This window comes from Myxine glutinosa, chromosome 1, assembly GCF_964187855.1.
Source record: "Myxine glutinosa chromosome 1, kmMyxGlut1.1, whole genome shotgun sequence".
Classification (NCBI taxonomy): Eukaryota; Metazoa; Chordata; class Myxini; order Myxiniformes; family Myxinidae; genus Myxine; species Myxine glutinosa.
The window spans coordinates 238,567,809-238,590,308 of NC_136261.1; the positions used below are offsets into that span (position 1 = coordinate 238,567,809).

At 43.3% G+C, this 22,500-nt stretch overlaps 1 protein-coding gene across 2 annotated transcripts in view; it reads left to right on the forward strand.

Annotated features, from left to right (window-relative positions):
- LOC137435330 (osmosensitive cation channel TMEM63C-like) overlaps window positions 1-22,500 on the forward strand; it is a 107,897-nt gene that overhangs the window by 35,037 nt on the left and 50,360 nt on the right. For both annotated transcript variants that reach the window (XM_068129025.2, XM_078785346.1), the window contains exons 2-4: window positions 14,735-14,950; window positions 19,063-19,142; window positions 22,473-22,500. The exon at window positions 22,473-22,500 is cut by the window's right edge and continues 57 nt beyond it. In XM_068129025.2, coding sequence (XP_067985126.1) covers window positions 14,750-14,950; window positions 19,063-19,142; window positions 22,473-22,500 — 309 coding nt within the window. In that variant the 5' untranslated portion in view covers window positions 14,735-14,749. The remainder of the gene's footprint in view (window positions 1-14,734; window positions 14,951-19,062; window positions 19,143-22,472) is intronic.

A 22,500-nucleotide genomic window follows, 5' to 3' on the forward strand; every position in this document is an offset into this window, starting at 1 on the left:
ACACACATGGTGAGCTCCATTCACTGCTGCTTGGTTCGATGATGTCATTCTCCAACATATACTGAACCTCCTTCCGAAGATACTCCATCTTCACAGGGTTCATCCGATAGGGGTGTTGTTTCACAGGAGTGGCTTCCCCCACCTCAATATCATGATATACCAAGTCAGTACGACCAGGTACATCTGTGAACAAATGTGCAAACTCAAAAATTAGGCTGGATAGTTGTCCTTGTTGTTCCCTCGTCAAATGACCTAATTTCTCATATAAATGACAACACTTCCGTGTTCGTCAATCTGGGACAAGCCTGGTCATCAATATTATCAAATTTCACACCGGCCTCAACCTCTGGATTCTCTTGCACCCCGACGACAGGCACGACAGGTGAGACAGGAACCATTTTTTCCACAGGCTTCCTCTCATAATATTTCTTCAGTCGGTTGACTGAAGCATTCGTCATGTCATGCACCACATACAAAGCTTTCATCCGCAGCTCAATGGAATACTGCTCTCCCCTCTGGGCTGGTGTTCCTGCCTCACACCTAGCTCGTCTTCACACTGTTGAAACCAAAGCATTCAGAATCATTGGAATCTCCCGCGATGAAGCTAACTCCAAGGGCCTCACTCACTCACCGCAGGCAGGTTGGTGGTCTTTCCGTCTTCTACCGACTCCTCTCTGGCCTTGCCCCCCCAGCTCTCTCTGGGCTCTGTCCCGCAAATATTCCTACAGGTCGCACAAGTGGTTTTTCAACACTAACACAATTTCACACCGGCCTCAACCTCTGGATTCTCTTGCACCCCGACGACAGGCACGACAGGTGAGACAGGAACCATTTTTTCCACAGGCTTCCTCTCATAATATTTCTTCAGTCGGTTGACTGAAGCATTCGTCATGTCATGCACCACATACAAAGCTTTCATCCGCAGCTCAATGGAATACTGCTCTCCCCTCTGGGCTGGTGCTCCTGCCTCACACCTAGCTCGTCTTCACACTGTTGAAACCAAAGCATTCAGAATCATTGGAATCTCCCGCGATGAAGCTAACTCCAAGGGCCTCACTCACTCACCGCAGGCAGGTTGGTGGTCTTTCCGTCTTCTACCGACTCCTCTCTGGCCTTGCCCCCCCAGCTCTCTCTGGGCTCTGTCCCGCAAATATTCCTACAGGTCGCACAAGATCTGCCTGCAACCCTCTTATGGTCAAACTGCCAAAATCAAGACTCTCTGCTCACCTTCACTCCTTCATTCCTCTTTTATCCCACCTCTGGAACAAACTCCCTCACTCTCTTCAATCCCACTCCACCCTCCAGGTCTTTAAAACAGCTGTTCACCACCATCTCTTATCTTCCCCCATCCAAAACCTTGATCTTTTCTACCCCCGCTAATTTCACGCCAATTCCACTTTTTTGAAATACCAACTTCTGTCCTGGAAGTCCTTGGTGTCCTTGTGTTTTATACTTCTCCCTCCCCCCCCCCCCCTTCCCACGCCTCCGCCCCCCAAGCCCTCTCCCTTCCACACATCTCCCTGCTCTCAAATGTTGTGTTTGTGTGCTTCCCCTTCTCTCCCCATCTTGTTTTTCCGCTCCCTCTTTTTATATATTTTGTTTGTCTGGTTGATTTGTTTGTGAAGTAAATGTTAGCTCTTTCACGAGCCTCAATTCAGTATACAACAACAAAAAAAAAGAAAGAAAAAAAAAGTCACGTTATCTTCACCCCCCCCCTCCCCCCACACCCTCACAATAAAACTCACCGGAAGTGCAGGCAGGAAGCCCCCCGCATTGCGCCAACACGGCGATAAAACATCGAGCAAGCAGGCGATAGACATGCCCAGAGGGGCAGCGATTGGATGAGACACCACCAGTAGGGAGATGAGGCAGGATGATGTGCGTACACCAAGGACGTGCGTACACGCTATCCAGGCCCCACTGTCCGTCTTGAATGGCAGACGTGCAGCTTGTCTCCCAGCCGCTTTGATGAGATCCCACTCTTCGCTCTTCAAAGGAACACCGTCAGCAAGAGTCGAGGGCAGAGGTGAACGAGAGGGGCAAGTAGTCAAGGTAGAGGAATCACGAGGGCATCAGGGAACAAGGTCCGACCAAGAAGGGATCCAAAACGAGAGAGGGAAAATTCTGGCCAGCCAGTTCTTTTATTGGCCGTCTCGTGACGTCAGCTGTCCTCTCCACCAATCAGCGTGCCGCTTCTTACTTGCCCCTGACGTCATCGGTGGTTCCTGGCCAATCTGCGCCCTGCTTTCCCCTCGGCCTTCCTTCCACCAATCCGAGGGGTGCTTCTTGCCCCGCCCCTGGTCAATCACGAGTCCTTCCTTACTCAGTCCTTCCCAATGGTCAACTCCCGCCCAACAGCGAGTCGCTTCTTGCTCCTCCCTCTACCAATCGGTGGGCTTCATCCTGCCTCATCTCCCTACTGGTGGTGTCTCGTCCAATCGCTGCCCCTCTGGGCGTGTATCGCCTGCTTGCTCGATGTTTTATCGCCGTGTTGGCGCAATGCATGGGCGCTTCCTGCCTGCACTTCCGGTGAGTTTTATTGTGCGAGATAAATTGGGGGGGGGGAGGAATTTAATTAGTACGTGTGTGCTAATGGGTCTGTCTCGTGTCTATTGGTGTAGTGCCATATGGGACAAAGAATAGATCACAGGTCTCACACACAGGGGAATTAACGTAATCCCTACTCTAGTTAGCACAAGGCCATCCTCGTATGACCACAATTATACAAACTTAATCCGACATCCGGGCTAGACGGGTCCTCTCCTTTTGTACATCGGGATGGTTCTTCTTCACGACAGTCGAGCATGATACCTACACAGATCTACCTGGTCTATTTACAGTGCATTCAGAAAGTATTCAGACCCCTTCACTTTTTTCACATTTTGTTATGTTGCAGCCTTATGCTGAAATCGTTTAAATTCATTTTTTCCCTCATCAATCTACACTCAATACCCCATAATGACAAAGAGAAAACAGGATTGTAGAAAGTTTTGCAAATTTATTAAAAAGAAAAAACTGAAATATCACATTGACATAAGTATTCAGACCCTTTGCTATGACATTTGACATTTAGCTCAGGTGCCTCCCATTTCTCTTGATCATCTTTGAGATGTTTCTACACCTTAATTGGAGTCCACCTGTGGTAAATTAAATTGATTGGACATGATTTGGACAGGCACATACCTGTCTATATAAGGTCTCACAGCTGACAATGCATATCAGAGCAAAAACCAAGCCATGAGGTCGAAGGAACTGCCTGCAGAGCTCAGAGACAGGATTGTGTCGAGGCACAGATCTGGGGAAGCCTACAAAAAAATTCTGCTGCATTGAAGGTTCCCAAGAGCACAGTGGCCTCCATAATTCTTAAATGGAAGAAGTTTGGAACAACCAGGATTCTTCCTAGAGCTGGCCGCCCGGCCAAACTAAGCAATCGGGGGAGAAGGGTCTTGGTAAGAGGTGACCAAGAACCCGATGGTCACTCTGGCTGAGCTCCAGAGATCCTGTGTGGAGATGGGAGAAACTTCCAGAAGGACAACCAAAACTGCAACACACCACCGATCTGGGCTTCATGGCAGAGTGGCCAGACGGAAGCCTCTCCTCGGTGAAATACACATGAAAGCCCGCTTGGAGTTTGCAAAAAAGCACCTAAAGGACTCTCAGACTGTGAAGAACAAGATTCTGTGGGCTTTCATGTGTCTTGGGAAAAATGAATTTAAACGATTTCAGCAGAAGGCTGCAACATAACAAAATGTGAAAAAAGTGAAGGGGTCCGAATACTTTCTGAATGCACTGTATCACTCTACCCCAAAATTCATAACAATATATATATCTCACATTGTACTGTATTCGAATTGTGGTTCCTTAATGTAATCCCCCTGAATTACACTTGATATGAAAATATATCCTCGTAAAGGGGGAGGTTAGGGATGCATCAATGTGTGTGCCACCAATGGGAGGGATGCTTAGCTGGAGGACCTGTCTATCTATCAACATTGAATGTTAATGGTGGTCGTAAAAGATTTTGTGGAGTCTTTCCTGAAGAGTAGGTGAGTTATTGCCGGCATCCTGGAAACAAATTCCTGCCCTGACTGCTGGGAAGGCAATGGTAAACCATCCACCCTCGTCAAAGAACACTTTCAGCAGCACCGACACTCTGTCACCAATATAGTGCACTAGCAGAAGTACCCGGCATTGCCGGGTGGGGGAGGGGAGGGGAAGGGAACGGGGGGGAGGGGAGAAGAGGGGGGGGGGAGGGGAGAAGAGGGGGGGAGGGGAGAAGAGGGGGAGGGTGAGAGGGGAGAAGAGGGGGGAGGGGGATGGGAGGGGAGGGGGGAGGGTGAGGGATGGGGAGGGGGAAGGGGGAGGGAAGGGGAGGGCCAGTCAACAATGACGTTGCAGTTCTCATGGTCTGAGAGCAGCACAACAATCGCGACATCGTCCTGCATCTTCGCAAGAGCACGAAGCAGATTTTGGAGACTCACCGATCCTGTGACCCACGCCCTCCAGTACCGGCGTTGCCGGGCGGGGGAAGGGAGACCCGTACATTCCCAACCCGTACATTCGCCCTCTCGACTCAAGCTCGTATTCGATTCGTATTCGAAAGGGGAAAGGGGAAATCCTTCGTATTCGAATTCGTAAACACGAGATATTAATTAAAATTTAATTCATATCGCACAAAATCGACACAAAACATGATCGCATAAAGGTGAAAAAACGCAATCGCTTTTCGCCCTGAATTACGTGCAAACGTATGACGTGTGACGGGATGGAACATCACGTGATCGCTCTGAGCGAATCAGCGAGCTGCTCTGGCACCGGCTGAGATTAGCGGGTACTTCGCTGAAATGCGCTGAGGTAAATATGAATAAAAAATATGGATCTCATCAAATATGGTCTCGGCCATGTTCGTCCCAGGCTCAATGGCCATGTCTATGCCAAATATCAAGCACGTGAGCCTCTCCGTTTTGGAGTCTATCGGTAACATTACACACACACACACACACACACACACGCACACACACACACACACACACACACACACACACACACACACACACACAAACTGTGTTTTATAGAAATAGATTTGATTGATTGTTTATGATTTGGATAAGGGGGAGGTAAGAGGGGTAGGGAAAGAATCACAAGTAGGTATCGTGATAATACTTTGACCTGAATTGGAAGGGCATCCGTACACAATGGACAAATAAACATGGTGCACAGAATTTGAAGCTGTGATTCCAGCATCCACACCTGTGCACTCAAATACAAACACCAAACCAGCAATCCCAAGTTCCCAGGACACCCACTTTCAATGTTTATAATCCTTGCTGGCATTGTCACGCCATGTTTATAGTGACTCCATTCATTGAAATTGAATGCAAGTCGTAGCCAGGATATTCATAATTCACTCTAGAGGCCTGCTGGACATTAATGTGCAAAACCTCATGCTTAATGTGCACTTTCTCATCCAGCCGATTAACTATGGTTGCCATGGTTACAGACATTGGCTCTTTCACTTAAACTGCCATTTCTCAGCTCTGTCATAGATTTGAAAGGTCCTTATGTGTTTTAATAAATTATGTTCCTCAAGACAACATGACTTCTGAAATTACCTTCGACAAGACTGCGCTAAACATTTTTGTCACGCAAGCATCAAGCATGGCCACCACTAAAACCATTATGGTGTTGCAGTTGCGGTTGCGGTGGTTTGTGTGACATGCATGAACTACAACGGCACTCTGTGGAGCACATACATCCGCCAGGCTGAAAAATTGATGGTATTCTATTGATAGGCCGGACCTGAACCAAAATCGAATTGGCTTGTTCTTGTCAATCCACCAAGTTTTGGCATTATCTGTCCACAATTTTTTCAAATATCATTTTTGGTCTTATCTTTCAATGGTGAAGAATCACTTAACAAGAAACCTCGGATCCGGATCTTCACCAAAATCTAATGGATTCGTCATTGCCACACACCCGACCTGTCGACCAAATTTCATCCAAATCTATCCATAAATTTTTATGACATCTTGTTCACAGCCAGATAAGCAGGGGTGAACTATATAAACCACCGTCCACCTTCGGTGGCAGAGGTAACCAACATGACAATATGGATTTTACTGGTCAAGTTCTCTCGCAAGTGCCTTGGATTGACTTGGACAGCGTTTTCTGACTGTGATGCTGTTTTAACAACCACAGCAACTGCCTTTTGTAACTCTGTTTACAAAGGATCACGTAACACCCTAACCAAAAAGTGTCGAGGTGGAGTTGGTGCACTTGGAGTTTGACATTATAGCAACACGATTTGTAGTTATGTATGGCTGTTAATATTCAGCTTAAATGGGAATCATGTAATGATGTCTGGTTTGATCTGCTGCCTTGCTGATATGATAAACAGAGAAGGTTCACACCTATGTGCAAGGCAAGGCTGTGTCTGCTTATGAATGCTGTTGGCCTCCTTTCATGTCTTGTTATTCACCTTTGTACCACCTACTGGTCCTGTAAAGATAAGTCGTGACATATCTTTTTTTTTTGATAATAAGGAAAGTGCTTCCAATTCAATTATTCATGATTTGCTTCCTGAATGCCTCCTTTGGTGCTTAAGCAGCCATTGCTTTGCATATGTTGTGATTGGCAACAGATGCACTGTGCTGTCGTGACAAAAATAATGCCAGGATAGTTAAAGGATACGGCCTCATCATTGGTGTACGACCAATGTCACAGTTTGGGACAAATGACAAAACGTCACTTTTATTTGTATCCAATCTGCTTTTTATTGCCTGGTTTCAGTCAACAATACGTTTTTTGTTGTTGTTGTTGTTGTTGTTGTTGTTGTTGTTGTTGTTGTTTGGGGTGGGGGGGGGGGTTGTATACAGAGTCGAGGCTTGTGTAAGAGCTATCACATTGAACATGAAAACATGCACAAACACATAAAACGTGCAATGAAGGGAGCGGGAGACGAGAGGGGGGAGAAAGGGAAGCACACAAGCACAACAATAGAAGAGAACAGGGACGTCGGTAGATCTGTTGAAGGGGAAGGGCCGGGGAGGAGGGAGGGGTACATTGTATAAAGCAAACAAACACATCTAGGAATTTTAGAAAAGCAGTTGGGGATTGAGAGAGGTGGATTTGGGGTGTTTTAACGGGGGTAGAAAAGATCAAGGTTTGGGATGGGGGAAGATTAGAGATGGTGGTGAACAGCTGTTTTAAAGACCTGGAGGGAGGAGAGGGATTGAAGAGAGTGTGGGAGTTTGTTCCAGAGGCGGGAGAAAAGAGGAATGAAGGAGTGAAGGTAAGCAGAGAGTCTTGCTTTTGGCAGTTTCACCAGAAGAGGGTTGCTAGCAGATCCTGTGTGTCCTGCAGGAATATTTGGGAGACAAAGCACAGACAGAGCAGGGGGAGCAAGGCCGGAGATGAGTCGGTAGAAGACAAAGACCACATACCTGCCTGTGGTGAGAGGGAGAAATGCCCTCAGAATCGGCTTCATCGCGGGAGATTCCAATGATTCTGAATGCTTTGGTTTCAACTACGTGAAGCCGAGCTAGGTGTGAGGCAGGAGCACCAGCTCAGAGGGGAGAGCAGTATTCTATTGAGCTGCGGATTAAAGCTTTGTATGTGGTGAGGAGCTTAGAAGTGCTCAGAAGGAACTTTGCATGATGGAGGATGCCCAGTTGGCGACTGGCTTTGGAGGCCAGCTTGGAAATGTGGTTTTTTGAGGAAAAGTCATGACAGATAGTGAGACCCAAAAGCTTGAGTGACAGAACTTATTCAAGAGGATTTTTCAGAAAGTAGATGGAAGGGTTGCCCAGATTGTCTTTTTGGAGAGACAGTGATTTATGTTATACAACAATTAAAAACTCTATCTGGACTAAGGGTCCTCAAAAGGCGGATCGCGGTCCACATTCAAACTGTGGGCATCATCAGTCTGGACGGTGGAGCTAATCCTACCTAATCTCCTGGCAATGGAATCTTTTTTTTCTTTGTACACTTAGGCAAGCTCCTTGAAGAGTTAGAGCACAGAACAGATGAGGATGCAACGGAACAGGAACAAAAGGAACAGGAAAAATGAACAAAATAATCTTTCTGAAGAAAAAGAAGCGTGATATATGGTGGTGAAGAAGAACATATGGTGAATCTCTGACGGTGATATCGTGAAAGTGGAGCACTTTTTAATGTTAAAAAAATACTTTTGCAGACAGAAGGAAGAATTGTTTACAAACGTTACATTCAAGGAAGATTTAGTTTGGAGTTATTGAGAAAAAGGTCATTCAAGTCGCACTTTATATTCAAGTAGCAGTCCCTCATCTTGAACTTGTCTTCACCTGTGTCACTCTCAGTTCGGGCCCCGCATTGACAAAATCATGACGAGCAAAAGCAACTGCACTGCACTGCTCTTCCCTGACCGTTCATAGTTTGCCTTGCTATAATTATAATACAATATTTTGAAAAACTATTTGTTTTATTCGTTCCCACTAATAAAGGTTGGCACATCATCGTGTTGTGTAGGCCAGGTGTTGAGGTGACGTTGTGACTGTAGGGTACTATTGTCTATCACTTTTATTCAATTGTTACTGTAATACTCATTCTTAATGACCCCAATTTCCTGAGAGAAGAATGTTAGTGATAAAAGGGAACAAATAGATAAACTTTGGTCACTAAGGTAAATAAAACAGGTCACTCTACTTTGGACATGGTGCTTCTGCTGTCTTAACAATGGATGGAGGTCCTCAATGTCAAACAGAAAATTAGAGCTGTCTCCCTTGACATATCATGTGCCTTTGATACGGTCTGGCACCCTGCTCTGCTCACCAAACTCTCCTCCTATGGTATCCATGGAAATCTCCACGCATGGGTTGCGGACCTCCTCTCTGGTTGTAGTCAACGTGTGGCCCTGTATGGGTTTCTCTCATCTCCCCTTCCTGTTCAAGCTGGATTTCCCCAAGGCAGTGTTCTGGGCCCTGTGCTTTTTCTGGTCTTCATCAATGATCTCTCTGACTCTCTGGAAAATCCTTTCTATCTCTTTGCTGATGATTCCACTCTCTGTCGTTCCACACCTCATCCCTCAGATGGGCAATCTGCACCCTCCTCACTCTCTGCAGACCTGGACAAAATCACAGACTGGTCAAACAAGTGGAACATTTCTTTCACTCCTTACAAATCTCACACTCTTACAATGTCTCTCCGAAAAGACCAACTGGACAACCCTCCCATCTACTTTCTCAACAATCCTCTCCAAGAAGTTATGTCACTCAAGCTTTTGGGTCTCACTATCTGTCATGATCTTTCCTGGGAAAACCACATTTCCAAGCTGGCCTCCAAGGCCAGTCGCCGACTGGGCATGCTCTGTCGTCGAAGTCCTTTCTTGGCACACCTGAGCTCCCCACCACATACAAGGCTTTCATCCGCAGCCCAATGGAATACTGTTCTCCCCTCTGGTCTGGTGCTCCTGCCTCACACCTAGCTCGGCTTCACGCTGTTGAAACCAAAGCATTCAGAATCATTGGAATCTCCTGCGATGAAGCTAACTCCAAGGGCCTCTCACTCACTCACCGCAGGCAGGTTGGTGGTCTTTCCGTCTTCTACCGACTCCTCTCTGGCCTAGCTCCCCCAGCTCTGTCGGTGCTCTGTCCCCCAAATATTCTTACGGGTCGCACAAGATCTGCCAGCAAGCCTCTTATGGTTAAACTGCCAAAATCATGACTCTGCTCACCTTCACTCTTTAATTCCTCTTTTCTCCTGCCTCTGTAACAAACTCCCTCACTCTCTTCAATCCCACTCCTCCCTCCAGGTCTTTAAAACAGCTGTTCACCAGCATCTCTCTATCTTCCCCCATCCAAAACCTTGATATTTTATACCCCTGTTAATTCACCCCAGAACCACTTTTTTGAAATACCATCTTTTTTTCCTGGAAGCATAGCATTGGCCATGTTTTTTTTTTTTTTTTTACCTCTTCAATCCTCCCCACCCCCTTTCCCATGCCCCTCGCCCCAAGCCCTCTCCCTCTCACAGATCTCCCGATGTCCCTGTTCTCTACTGTTGTATTTGTGTGTTTCCTTCCCTCTCTCTCTCTCAATCTCGTCTTCCGCTCCCTTTATCATATGTTTTTTGTCAGTTTGTTTTTATGTGATTAATGTTATCTCTTACACGAACCTCAATGTTGTACACACAAAAAGTTTTTTTTTTTTTTTTTAAAGAACATTTTAAGCGGTGGTGCGCACAAAATGTCGCTTAAAATGTCTTTGGTTTCGTTGCCCGTGAGGTTCTAAGGAATTATGGTTCTGGCCCAAAATATTTGAGGACTCCTGATCTCGACCATAAATACCTGCAGGTATACAGCAGTGCATATTGAAATAAATTGCTGAATTTCAGATCTGTAATGATCACCATGATAAAGCTGTGGAGTATGTCAAATCAGTACAATAACTTTGTTATTGGGTTAGGGTTAGGGTTCTCTGGTTGTAGTCAACGTGTTAAAGTAAAACCAAAGTAAAACCAGGTATTTACTCTGGCTTGCCATTCGTGGGTATCTAAAGATATGGCAATCTTTACTGTATTTTCATTTATAAAGGGTTAAACACCAATCATTTACAAAACCATAAATTTAAACTGAAAAATATTACCATATCAAGGAACGTAATGCAGGAGAAGACGATTTATTAGGAGTTAGGACACCATCAAGCCCTGTGCACTGGTTGCCAACCTATGATTGTTTTTCTGTGCTCTAGCCTTTTTTAAATGCTGAGCATAAAGCATCGAAGATGTAAAAAAATTTAAGTCTTTGGTGTGACTTAGCTGAGGTTCACACCACCTAACTCCCAAACTCAAGAGCGGACAATAAACATGTTAATAATATATTAATATTCACCACTTGACCACATCACTAATATTGTAATTCTGGAAGGAAGAATTAGTATATGTAAAAGATTATGTGTCTGCCTATATACCACTCATACAACGTATGCCTATGCAATATCTGGCCATCAATGTATCGCTACATCTACTGTGCCTTCAGAAAGTATTCACACCCCTTACCTTTTTCACATTTTGTTGGTACAGCCTGAATTAAAAATGAATTAATTTTTTGTCACTGATATACACATAACACCATCTAATATCAGTGGCATTTTTTAATAGAAAATTTTACAAAATGATTAAAAATGAAAGACATAAATATCTAATTAACAAAAGTATTCAACCCCCTGAGTGAATATTTCATAGAAGTGCCTTTGGCAGCAATTAAAGGTTCGAGCGTTCTTGGGTATGTCTTTGTCAGCTTTGCACATCTGGATTTAGGGAGTTTCTCCCATTTTACCTTACACATTTTCTCAAGCTCTATCAAGTTAGATGGGGAGTGTTGGTGAACAGCAATCTTCAAGTCTTTCCACAGATTCTCAATGGCATTCAAATCTGGGCTTGGGCTGGACCACTCAAGGACTCAAGGTTCCATTTCAGTGTTGCTTTGGCTGTATGCTTGGGGTCATTGTCCAGTTGGAGTGTAAATCCTCGCTGCATTCGAATGTATTTTGGACTCTGAAGCAGGCTCTCGTCAAGAAATTGCCTGTATTTGGTTCCATTCATTTTTTCCTCTGTCCTTACAAGTCTCCCAGTCCCTGCCGCTGAAAAGAATCCCCATAGCATGATGCTGCCACCCACCACACTTCACGGTAGGGATGGTGTTAGATGGGTGATGAGCTGTGCTCAGTTTCCGCCAGACATAGCGTTTTGCATTCAGGCCAAAGAGTTCAATTTTTTCTCATCAGACCACAGAATATTTTGCCTCATGATCTGAGTTTTTCACGTGCCTTTTTGCAAACTCCAGGCATGCTGTCATGTGCCTTTTCTCAGGAGTGGCTTCCATCTGGCCATTCTAACATAAAACCTCGATCTGTGAAGTGCTGTAGAGACTATTTGGATTTATTGGATTGCATTTATTGATTTGCAGTTTGGATTTATGCCAGGAAGAGGAACGACAGACGCGTTTTTTATTGAGGCAGTTGCAGGAGAAGTACATCGAGAAGAGGAAGAAGTTGTTTCTTGGGTTTGTTGATCTGGAGAAAGCATTCGATAGGGTTCCACGTGAAGTAGTGACATGGGCATTGAGGAAGTTAGGCGTGGAGGAATGGTTGATCAGAGTAGTGATGGCAATGTACAAAAGAGCGCGCACAGCTGTAAGGACGAAGGACGGGAACAGTGGTGAGTTTGAGGTGAAGGTGGGAGTGCATCAGGGGTCGGTACTAAGTCCACTACTATTTGTAGCTGTGATGGAGGTGCTGGCTCGGAACGTAAAGGAGGGTTCACCGTGGGAGTTGTATGCAGATGATCTGGTGTTGATTGCAGAAAGTATGGATGGACTGAAGGACAAGATGAACAAGTGGAAGGAATGTATGGAGATGAAAGGTCTGAAGGTGAATATCGGAAAAACAAAGGTGATGGCAAGTGGTAAAGCATGTGGTGAGGTGGAAAGAACTGGGAATTGGCCATGTGCGTTGAGAAGGGTGATGGAAATGAATGTGGAAGGAAGTAGAGGACGGGGAAGACCGAGAAAGACTTGGCTGAAGATGGTGGAAGAAGAAATGTGGGAAAGGGGGTTAACAAGGGGAGATGCAGAAAATAGGGCAAAATGGAGAAGATTGTCATGGGGACCGCAAGGCTAACCCCCGCTCTTGCAGGGAAAATGGCCTTTAAAATGCCTGTTGTTGTTGTTGTAGAGACTATTGTCCTTCCGGCAGGTTCTCCCATCTCAACCAAGGAACCATGTAGTTCTGTCAGAGTGGTCATTGGGTTCTTGGTCATCTCCCTGACCAAGGTCCTTCTTGCCTGGTTGCTCAGTTTGGTCGGACGGCAAGCTCTAGGAAGAGTCTGGGTACTTCCTTATTCTTTCCATTTCTTAATGATGGACATCACTGTGTTCTGGGGAACTTTCAACACTAGAAATTGTTTTATACCCTTCTCCAGATCTATGCCTCTTCACAATTCTGAGTTCTAAGGACAGTTCCTTGGACTGCATAGTTGAGTTTCTGCTCTGACATGCGCTGTCACCTATGGGACATTGTATAGAAAGGTGTGTTTCTTTCTACATCCTGTCCTATCAATTTAATTGGCCAGGCCACAGGTGGACTGCATTCAAGTTGTAGAGACATCTCAAGGATGATCAAAGGAAATTGGATGCACCTGAGCTCAATTTGGAGTGTCGTAGCAAAGGGGTTAAATACCCATTTGCTCAAGACATTTTGGCTTTTCATTTTTAATTATTTTGTAAAAATTTGTAAAAAACAAACAAACAAAAAAAAATTCAACTTTGACATTATGGAGTATTATGTGTAGATCAGTAACAAAAAATCTCAGTTTAATCCATTTTAAATGCAGGCTGTAACACAAAATGTGAAAAAGTCAGGGGGGTGAATACTTTGTGAAGGCACTGCATTCCAAAGGACACAGCAAATGGCACATGCCTTTGCGTATGTTATTTCACAGCAAATGTAAATGTAACAATGATTTATTTTTGCTCCGTTAATTACCTCCGCCACCAAAGGTGGGTGGAGGTTACGTTTTCACCCCTGTTTGTTTGTATCTCTGTTTGTGAGCAGGATATCTAAAAAAAGTTATGGATGGATTCGGACTAAATTCGGTGGGCAGATTGGCTGTGTGACGAGGACAGATTGATTCGATTTCGGTGAAGATCTGAATCCAGATCCGAGAATTTTAAAAGTGATGCTTCACCATTGAGAGATGAGCCCAACAATGATGTATAGCATGATATTTCAAAACGTTGTCGACGGATTCGGACTAAACTTGGTGGATTAGTTGCTTAGTGGACAAGGACAAGCCAATTCGATTTTTCTTCAGGTTCTGATGCAGATCCGGTGTAGCAGTGGGACTTTTTGGAATATAATTTTGGAACCTAGCAGTGGAACAACCCGTTCAAGTTTTTATTATTAATTTTTGTGTATTTGCTTTGATCTGCTGTTCGCAGTGATTATGCATGCCCACACCCTTCTGACACGTGCACCAAAGGTCCTTGAAAGACCCTTGGGGTATTATTTTTCATTTTGTGCATATAATCTTTTATTTTCATTTCAAGTCTGTGGGCACCATGAGTCCAGACCACAGAGAAAATTTAAAAAAACTCATCAGACAGTCATCCTGTGCACTGAAATCATAATCGCATTCATCATGTTAGCTCATCATACAATCATGTTAGCTCTTTGGGGATGGCTCATCAATTTTCACAGCCTGCACATGGGAAATGGAAACTTGAGATAATAACAAGTCCTTTGCACAGTTTGCAGATTAGCAAGCAGTATGCAGTAAGCAACAAGCAGTATGCAGCAAGCAGTATGCAACTGCCATGTTCTGTAATGGAGAGATTGCTCTGAGGTACCTGCAGTAATTATTTCTAACAACTTATAAAAGGTGCCAATAATATTGTCTGGGCCATTTTAGGATTTCTGTGTTGAATAAGCTAAGATTTAGTAATTTTTTCAGCTTTTTTTTTGTTTTGTTCCACTGTAATCCAAAGAAATACATATGTGGATACCAAAATATTTTTTAATTTCAACAATTTTCTGGAAGAAATGGTGCGTTATTTGAAAAAAAGTGCAAGGGTGCCAATATTTTTGGCTATGACTGTATCGGAGGGAGTCGTGCACTTGTATGTTTTTTAAACATTTTATTGGATCTGACAGAAAATGCTTGTTCTAAATAATGTGCTGTGTATGTTCTCTGCATTGTACAGTGAGCTGTGGTATTAATGGCCTCGATGGGAAAGACCATTTTTGAGGCCTACAATTACAGAGGACGGATGCTGGACCGAGGTGCAACTTCAGGTCCACCTATGTTGGCTAATGAAAGTGCAGATTGCTACGAGACCCGGTCAGAAAGCACCGTTCTGCAAGGACTCCCTCTTGGCGGTGTCCATGTGGTTCTGATCATCAATCTTGTATCAGCTGTTGTAAGGAAATCCGAGCACATATGAGCTTTAGCTTGATATAAATTTTACTTTTATTTAACAGTATTACAACCTCTCCAACCACAAATTTGTGTAAAAAAAATTCCACCTGACAATCTGGTGCAACATGCAAATTTCTGTCATATATGATATAAAAAGTGAAGATACCAGTTTCCACATGTTAGGTGTGTGTTATGAGATTTATTTAAACCATACCAGGATGACAATGATTATATTCGGAAGTTTGCATGATGTGGAACAGTTTCAGAATGTGTGCCACTCAAGTAACGGGTCAAGTTAATGGGCAACATTTAAATTGTCATTAATCAAGTGCTAACTAAAACCTTTGGTTTTTTATCTGCCAATCACGTTTTTTGCCAATCAAAAGGTTTACCTGCCAATCAAAAGGTTTTTACCTCTTACCTGCCATTTCCCAATCATGCTGTTCGTCATGACATGTCGCAGGTATACAAGATCTCCATGTGATTGTTGTTGTTGGGGGGTCGATTTTTGAAATGTGCACCCATTGGCCAGACAGTTGCCGGACCCCACCCACATTTGTCGATCGACTCCACCCACCATAGTACCCAGCCAAAATAATAAGGCCACCATTTTGGTTTTCTGGTGAACCGAAGACATCAGGCCTGCAAGCCTTTGCTGATTATACACTACCAAAGGTGGGCGGTCCGCTTCGAAAGTCCGCTTATCCGCTTATCCGCTGCAGCGGACTAACGTTTTCGAAGTGGATAAGCGAATCGGAACAACCCCCGGAAACCGAAGCGGATAAACGTAAGCGAACTACCGAAAAATTAAAGCGCATCGCGATTCGCCAAATCAGCTGTTAGCCTGAGCCGTTATTCTAGAATTGTGAATATTTATTTAAGTGAATAATAAGTGAAAACTGAATATTTTATTGGACGCTAGAGCGGCAATAACGTCAAGATGGAGAGATTTCTGACTCTCCAGCCCAGCGGCTCGCCCAATCTCTTCCCGCTCGAGTTCCGTGATGCTTGGGTAACTCTATTTCTCAGGCATAACACGCCGCTCCCGAGCTCTGCCTCGGTCGAGCGCGTGTTCAGCTACGGGTCGGACATCCTCAGGCCTAAGAGGTCGGCCCTGGCTGCACCGAACTTCGAGGCCCTTGTCTTCATGAAGGGCAACCTCCAAATCCTCAAGAAGGCCCACGAGGTGGAGGAGGAAGACGAGGACTAGTCAACAGACTGCTAGTAGACTCTCTTGTCAAAGAAAGGACGGGCAAATTGATTTTTCTTTAATGTAACTTGCATATATTAAAATTATATTTAAATTAACTGTAGAGTAGAGTAGAGTCGAGTGGAAAACTTTATTTCAATAAATTTTGAATAAATTTTATTTAAATAAAAATGTATATTTTTGATCTTAAAAGCTTTGTTTGTCTTTGTAGTAGTTAGAAATGGCTATTTAGGCTTAAAAAGCATTAAATTCCCTTTAGAAACGTCAAAAATCGCTTTAAAAACGTCGAAGCGCTTTTAAAAAATCGAATCGAAGCGGATAACCGGTAAGCGGACTAAGATTTTCGGCCGCTGAAGCGGATAAGCGAATCGGACTACACGGGCTGGCGGAGCGGATAAGCGGTAAGCGGACTTAAAATTTTCCGATTCGCGCCCACCTTTATACACTACCCAGGTTTTTTGCGTCAGATTTCCATTGGCTTTGTTTGGGTCAGGTCACGAGTGATACTCACTATGAGGGACCCCGAATATCAAATCATATGTCGAATAAAAATTGTTGGTAAAGTTAAATCAAGCTCATCAGCACGCACGGTACGTGCCTCCCTAAAAAATATAGTTGCATAATTTTCGAACGGCTCCATGTTGTGGTTAAGCAGTCTGTGACCGTGTGACAAATCAGCTCATTCTAATGTAACAGTGGGGAGGGTGACAAGGACGAGAAGTGTTGAGCTAATCTTTTAATAACGCATTAAATGTGTGCTTCCCAATCATGCTATTCATCTTTTAATAGTGCATTAAATGTGTGCTTCCCGATCACGCTATTCATCTTTTAATAGTGCATTAATTGTGTGCTTCCCAATCACGCTATTCATCTTTTAATAGTGCATTAAATGTGTGCTTCCCTTTCACGCTATTCATCTTTTAATAGTGCATTAATTGTGTGCTTCCCAATCACGCTAATCATCTTTTAATAGTGCATTGTGTGCTTCCCAATCACGCTATTCATCTTTTAATAGTGCATTAAATGTGTTTCCCAATCGTGCTGTTCATCTATTAATAGTGCATTAAATGTGTGTTTCCCAATCGTGCTGTTCATCTTTTAATATTGCATTAAATGTGTGTTTCCCAATTGTGCTGTTCATCTTTGAATAGTGCATTAAATGTGTGCTTCCCAATCACGCTGTTCATCTTTTAATAGTGCATTATATGCGTGTTTCCCAATCATGTTGCTCATCTTTTAATGCATTATATTTGTTTCCCAATCGTGCTGTTCATCTTTTAATAGTGCATTATATGTGTGTTTCCCAATCGTGCTGTTCAGCTTTTAATAGTGCATTAAATGTGTTTCCCAATCGTGCTATTCATCGTTTAATTGTGCATTAAATGTGTGCTTCCCAATCACGCTATTCATCTTTTAATAGTGCATTATATGCGTGTATCCCAATCGTGCTGTTTTCTTTTAATAGTGCATTACATGCATGTTTCCCAATCGTTTTGCTCATCTTTTAATGCATTATATGTTTCCCAATCATGCTGTTCATCTTTTAATGGTGCATTAAATGTGTGCTTCCCAATCGAGCTGTTCATCTTTTAGTAGTGCATTAAATGTGTTTCCCAATCGTGCTATTCATCTTTTAATAGTGCATTATATGTGTGTATCCCAATCGTGCTGTTTTCTTTTAATAGTGCATTATATGCTTGTTTCCCAATCGTGTTGCTCATCTTTTAATAGTGCATTAAACATGTTTCCCAATCGTGCTGTTTTCTTTTAATAGAGCATTAAATGTGTTTCCCCAATCATGCTATTCATATTTTACTAGTGCATTAAATGTGTTTCCCAATCGTGCTATTCATCATTTAATAGTGCATTAAATGTGTTTCTCAATCGTGTTATTCATCGTTTAATAGTGCATTAAATGTTTCCCAATCGTGCTATTCATCATTCAATAGTGCATTCAATGTGTTTCCCAATCGTGCTATTCATATTTTAATAGTGCATTAAATGTATTTCCCAATCGTGCTATTCATATTTTAATAGTGCATCCTGTGTGTTTCCCAATTGTGTTGCTCATCTTTTAATCGTGCATTATATGGGTGTTTCCCAATCGTGCTGTTCATCTTTTAATAGTGCATTAAATGTGTTTCCCAATCGTGCTATTCATATTATAATAGTGCATTAAATGCGTGCTTTCCAATCACACTATTCATCTTTTAATAGTGCATTATATGCGTGTTTCCCAATCATGTTGCTCATCTTTTAATAGTGCATTATATGTGTGTTTCCCTATCGTGCTGTTCATCTTTTAATAGTGCATTAAATGTGTTTTCCAATCGTGCTATTCATTGTTTAATAGTGCATTAAATGTGTGCTTTCCAATCGAGCTATTCATCTTTTAATCGTGCATTAAATGTGTTTCCCAATCGTGATATTCATCGTTTAATAGTGCATTAAATGTGTTTCTCAATCGTGTTATTCGTCGTTAAATAGTGCATTAAATGTTTCCCAATCGTGCTAGTCATCGTTTAATAGTGCATTAAATGTGTTTCCCAATCGTGCTATTCATATTTTAATAGTGCATTATGTGTGTTTCCCAATCGTGTTGCTCATCTTTTAATCGTGCATTATATGGGTGTTTCCCAATCATGCTTTTCATCTTTTAATAGTGCTTTAAATGCGTGTTTCCCAATGGCCCGCTACCGGATTTTGATGTAGACTGTGACCACAGTGTGGTCATTCTTGTTTTTATATATAAAAGTGAGTTTTATTGTAATGTTGTGAATATGAGGATCGTGACTATTTAAAGGTGTGTAGTGACTGCATTTGTATTTACTAACTTAGTGTAGCATTGCTTGTGGATCTGTTCATGAGTTCTGATTTGAGATTTCTCTGTTCATTCTTTGCAGTTTCTCATTCTGCTGTTTTCACTCCTACGAAGGGCAGCTTGGAATTATGGCCGTGTGGCTCTCGTGTCAGAGCGGGATAGGTAGGGAACAGTCATGTTGTGAATGTTTGACGTGCTTTATTTTGCCTGATTTGGATAGCGCGTACAAGGTAACTTGTTGGTGGAAATAATTTGGTGGATATTTTAATGGCTCCACAGCTGAAGGCCAGAGCTATTATATTTTCAGGTTGTCCATCTGTGTGTACATGCAGGCATAGCATATTTTCCTTACTGCGATAACTTGTGAACTGTTATCGAATCACTGAAAGTGATTCAAACCAAACTTGGCAGAAGTATGAGATTTAATACAAAGATGAACTGATTCCATTTTGGGTTCTAAAGGTCAAAGGTATTAAAAGACAAAGATGAACTTATTTAATTTTGGGTTCAACAGGTCAATATTTTAGGGTATGTGCCCTTTGAAAAGAATCATAACTCGATTTTGAAGATCATAACTTCAAAATAATTTGCAGATGGAGTTATGATCTGATAATTTGCAGATCATAAATCGATTTTGAAGCATCTGATGGTTTCTCTCTTTTCTATGTATCTCTTTTCTCTCCTGCCCTCTGTCGTGTGACCTATAAATTTTTCATGCGACCTTTAAGTGAGTTCAAACTTAACAGTGAGTTGACTTTTGAACTTTGCCATCGTGCCGCTGAAGCCATAAACACGCGCTGCATGGCCGGAACAGTGGGCCATCCATGTCTTCTGACAATATATTGGCTGACGTAGCTTTCACTGCTCCCAGTATCGATCCAAGCTTCAGCCACTTCGCCATTAATCACCACAGGTATCACCGCTCTTGTCAGGCCGTGAGGCGTGACCCCATTGACAGGCGCAGCTCCAGACGTGCGCAAACCCGCGAGCGTCATTTGTTTAGCTTTGGTCGATCTACAGACTTTGGCAAAGTGTCCCTTCTTGCCACAGCAATTACATAGCACTTCTCGACCAGGCACTGGCTCCTCGGATGTCATCGATTCCCGCAAAAAAAACATTTTGACGTCGCCGCTGCAGGAGTCGTCGCAGCCATGGTAATCGGGCCGCTCTCCGCAGCGTCCTGACTCTTGCTGAGGCGGGGCGGGGGAGGGGTATAGGCAAGAGGGGGGAGCGTTTTTCGGCAGTCGCAGTGCTCGCCGTCAGATATTGGCGTCCGTATGTCTCAGATCGGACCTGGGCCAGTTGCAGAACCCTGGCCTGTTCGTACGCAACCCGAAAGGTCATAGCCTCGTTCTCGAGCAGTCGCTGACGAATAGCAGGCAATTGGAGACCCGTAATGAAGGCATCGCGCATGAGGTCATCGGTGTCTTTGATGGCCGTCCAAGCCGGCACCCCGCAGTCCTTGCCGAGTTGTCGTAACACCTGCGTATACTTCTCCAATGTCTCAGCTGGCTCTTACCTGCGTTTATCAAGCAGATGTCGGGCGCAGATAGCACTTCGTGGTTTTACGTAGAGTGCTCGCAAGATAGCTACTGAATTTCTCCAAGAACGCTACTAATCTTTAAGGTGATGACCTAATTATAGACATTTTAACGTTTTTCACCTTAACTCGGCTGAAGTTTGTTCAATCGGACCGAAATTGCCCTTTCTAGATAGCCTAGAGCAAGGTGCATTTACGATTAATTTACATCAAACCCCTCCGAGTTACAGGTCAAGGTCAAATGGCGGTCTGAAAAATAGAACGTGTCTTTTCTCGTGTACCTGCACGAGAAAAAATAATAGTGTACCTGCACTGAAGTTGTGCACCTGATATTTGATTCGTGTCATTGCCATATTTTTTTGGGGATTGTGGCCGAATTATCAAAACAACACCTTTTATAACGACTTGAATGATTTTTCTCCAATTTCTATGATTTTGAGTTTTGTAGATAGATTGTACATGGGGAGACATTTTTAAATATTTGTACTCAGTAAATGTTGAACGTCAAGGTCATATGGCGGTTGTGCAAAAGGAATATGGCCATCATTGGATGGTGGGTGCCGGTGGAGGCCTACCCTTGGTGATCACTTTGTGATCGCAGATATCTTGTTGGTTATTGTTGCCGAACAGTGTAAACTTCGATTGGTCTAAATAGTTGTTGTCTCCAAGTGTGCTCATCTCACTTTGGGATCAGATTGTTTTTTTTTTACTTTGCAAGAAGCTACACACACATCAATGGAGCCAAACTTTGTACTCAAGTGAGTCTTGCCTTTCTTGAGGTAATGTTCACAACTGTACATAAGACAAGGTGCCTGCCAAAATTATTGTTGTACTGTTGGCTGGCGTGTGTCAGACCCTAAGATACTTGATAAAAAACCACCTTTAGAGGCCATTTTTCCCCGCAAGCGAGGGTTGGCCTTTTTCGGGAACTGTGGTTGTTGTTGTTTTTCGGTCCCCTTTTTGAAGCAATGTTTTACGGCCGGATGCCCTTCCTGACGCCAACCCTTTTTGCCGCCTATAACGACAAGCAGGGAATTACCAGTGAACTGGTACTCAATTTGCCGACCTCGGAAGGATGACAGGCTGAGTCAACCCCCCTGGCGTTAATTCAGCGATTGACCGGGATTCGAACCCAGGATCCTAGGATCCTAAGCCGGCACCCTAGCCGCAAGCCCAACACCAGGGTATTTTGCGGGAATCGATGACATCCGAGGTACCCAACACCAGCAACACCTAAGATACTTGATAATTATACGAAAACATGCAATTTGGTGTCTGTCTGTCTGACCACGATACATTCGGTCATTATTTATCCAATCTCAACCAATCTTGACAGGAAGACTAAGGGTCAAATGATGAGGGTTGTGGCGACTTCATTTATCCCCCTCCCTAAGAGGGTTCTCTGCCTTGGGTGAAATCAGCGTTATTTAAGGTGTATATTCGCGTTGAGATAGCTAATTGTGTAATTTTTCCCAAGGTCGCTTCTAATAACAAAAGTAACTATTGTTTTTTTTGCCCTATCTCTCAATGGTGAAGAATCACTCTAAAATTATCAGATCTGTATGCGGATCTTCACCAAAATCTAATCGATTAGTCTTTGTCCCATTCCCAACCTCTCAACCAAATTTCATACGAATCCGTCCACAACTGTTTGAGATATCTTGTTCAAAGACAAACAGATAAACAAACAAACAGACACTGAAAACAGAACCTCCATCCACCTTTGGTGGCAAATATCATTCATTCATCTCTTGAATATGATATTAGCATAATGATAACAGCATAATATTAATGTTATTACTAAACAATATTAATACTAATAATATCCCCTCTCACCAAGGGTTTTTTCCTCCTTAGGCAAACACCATGGTGACGTGTATAAATATCTTGTGACGTTTTATGGGGCAAGCCTATATAAATAAATATTAAAGCTTAGCCTTTTATTTTCACAGCCTCACTTCATTGTTCTACAGCGAGACG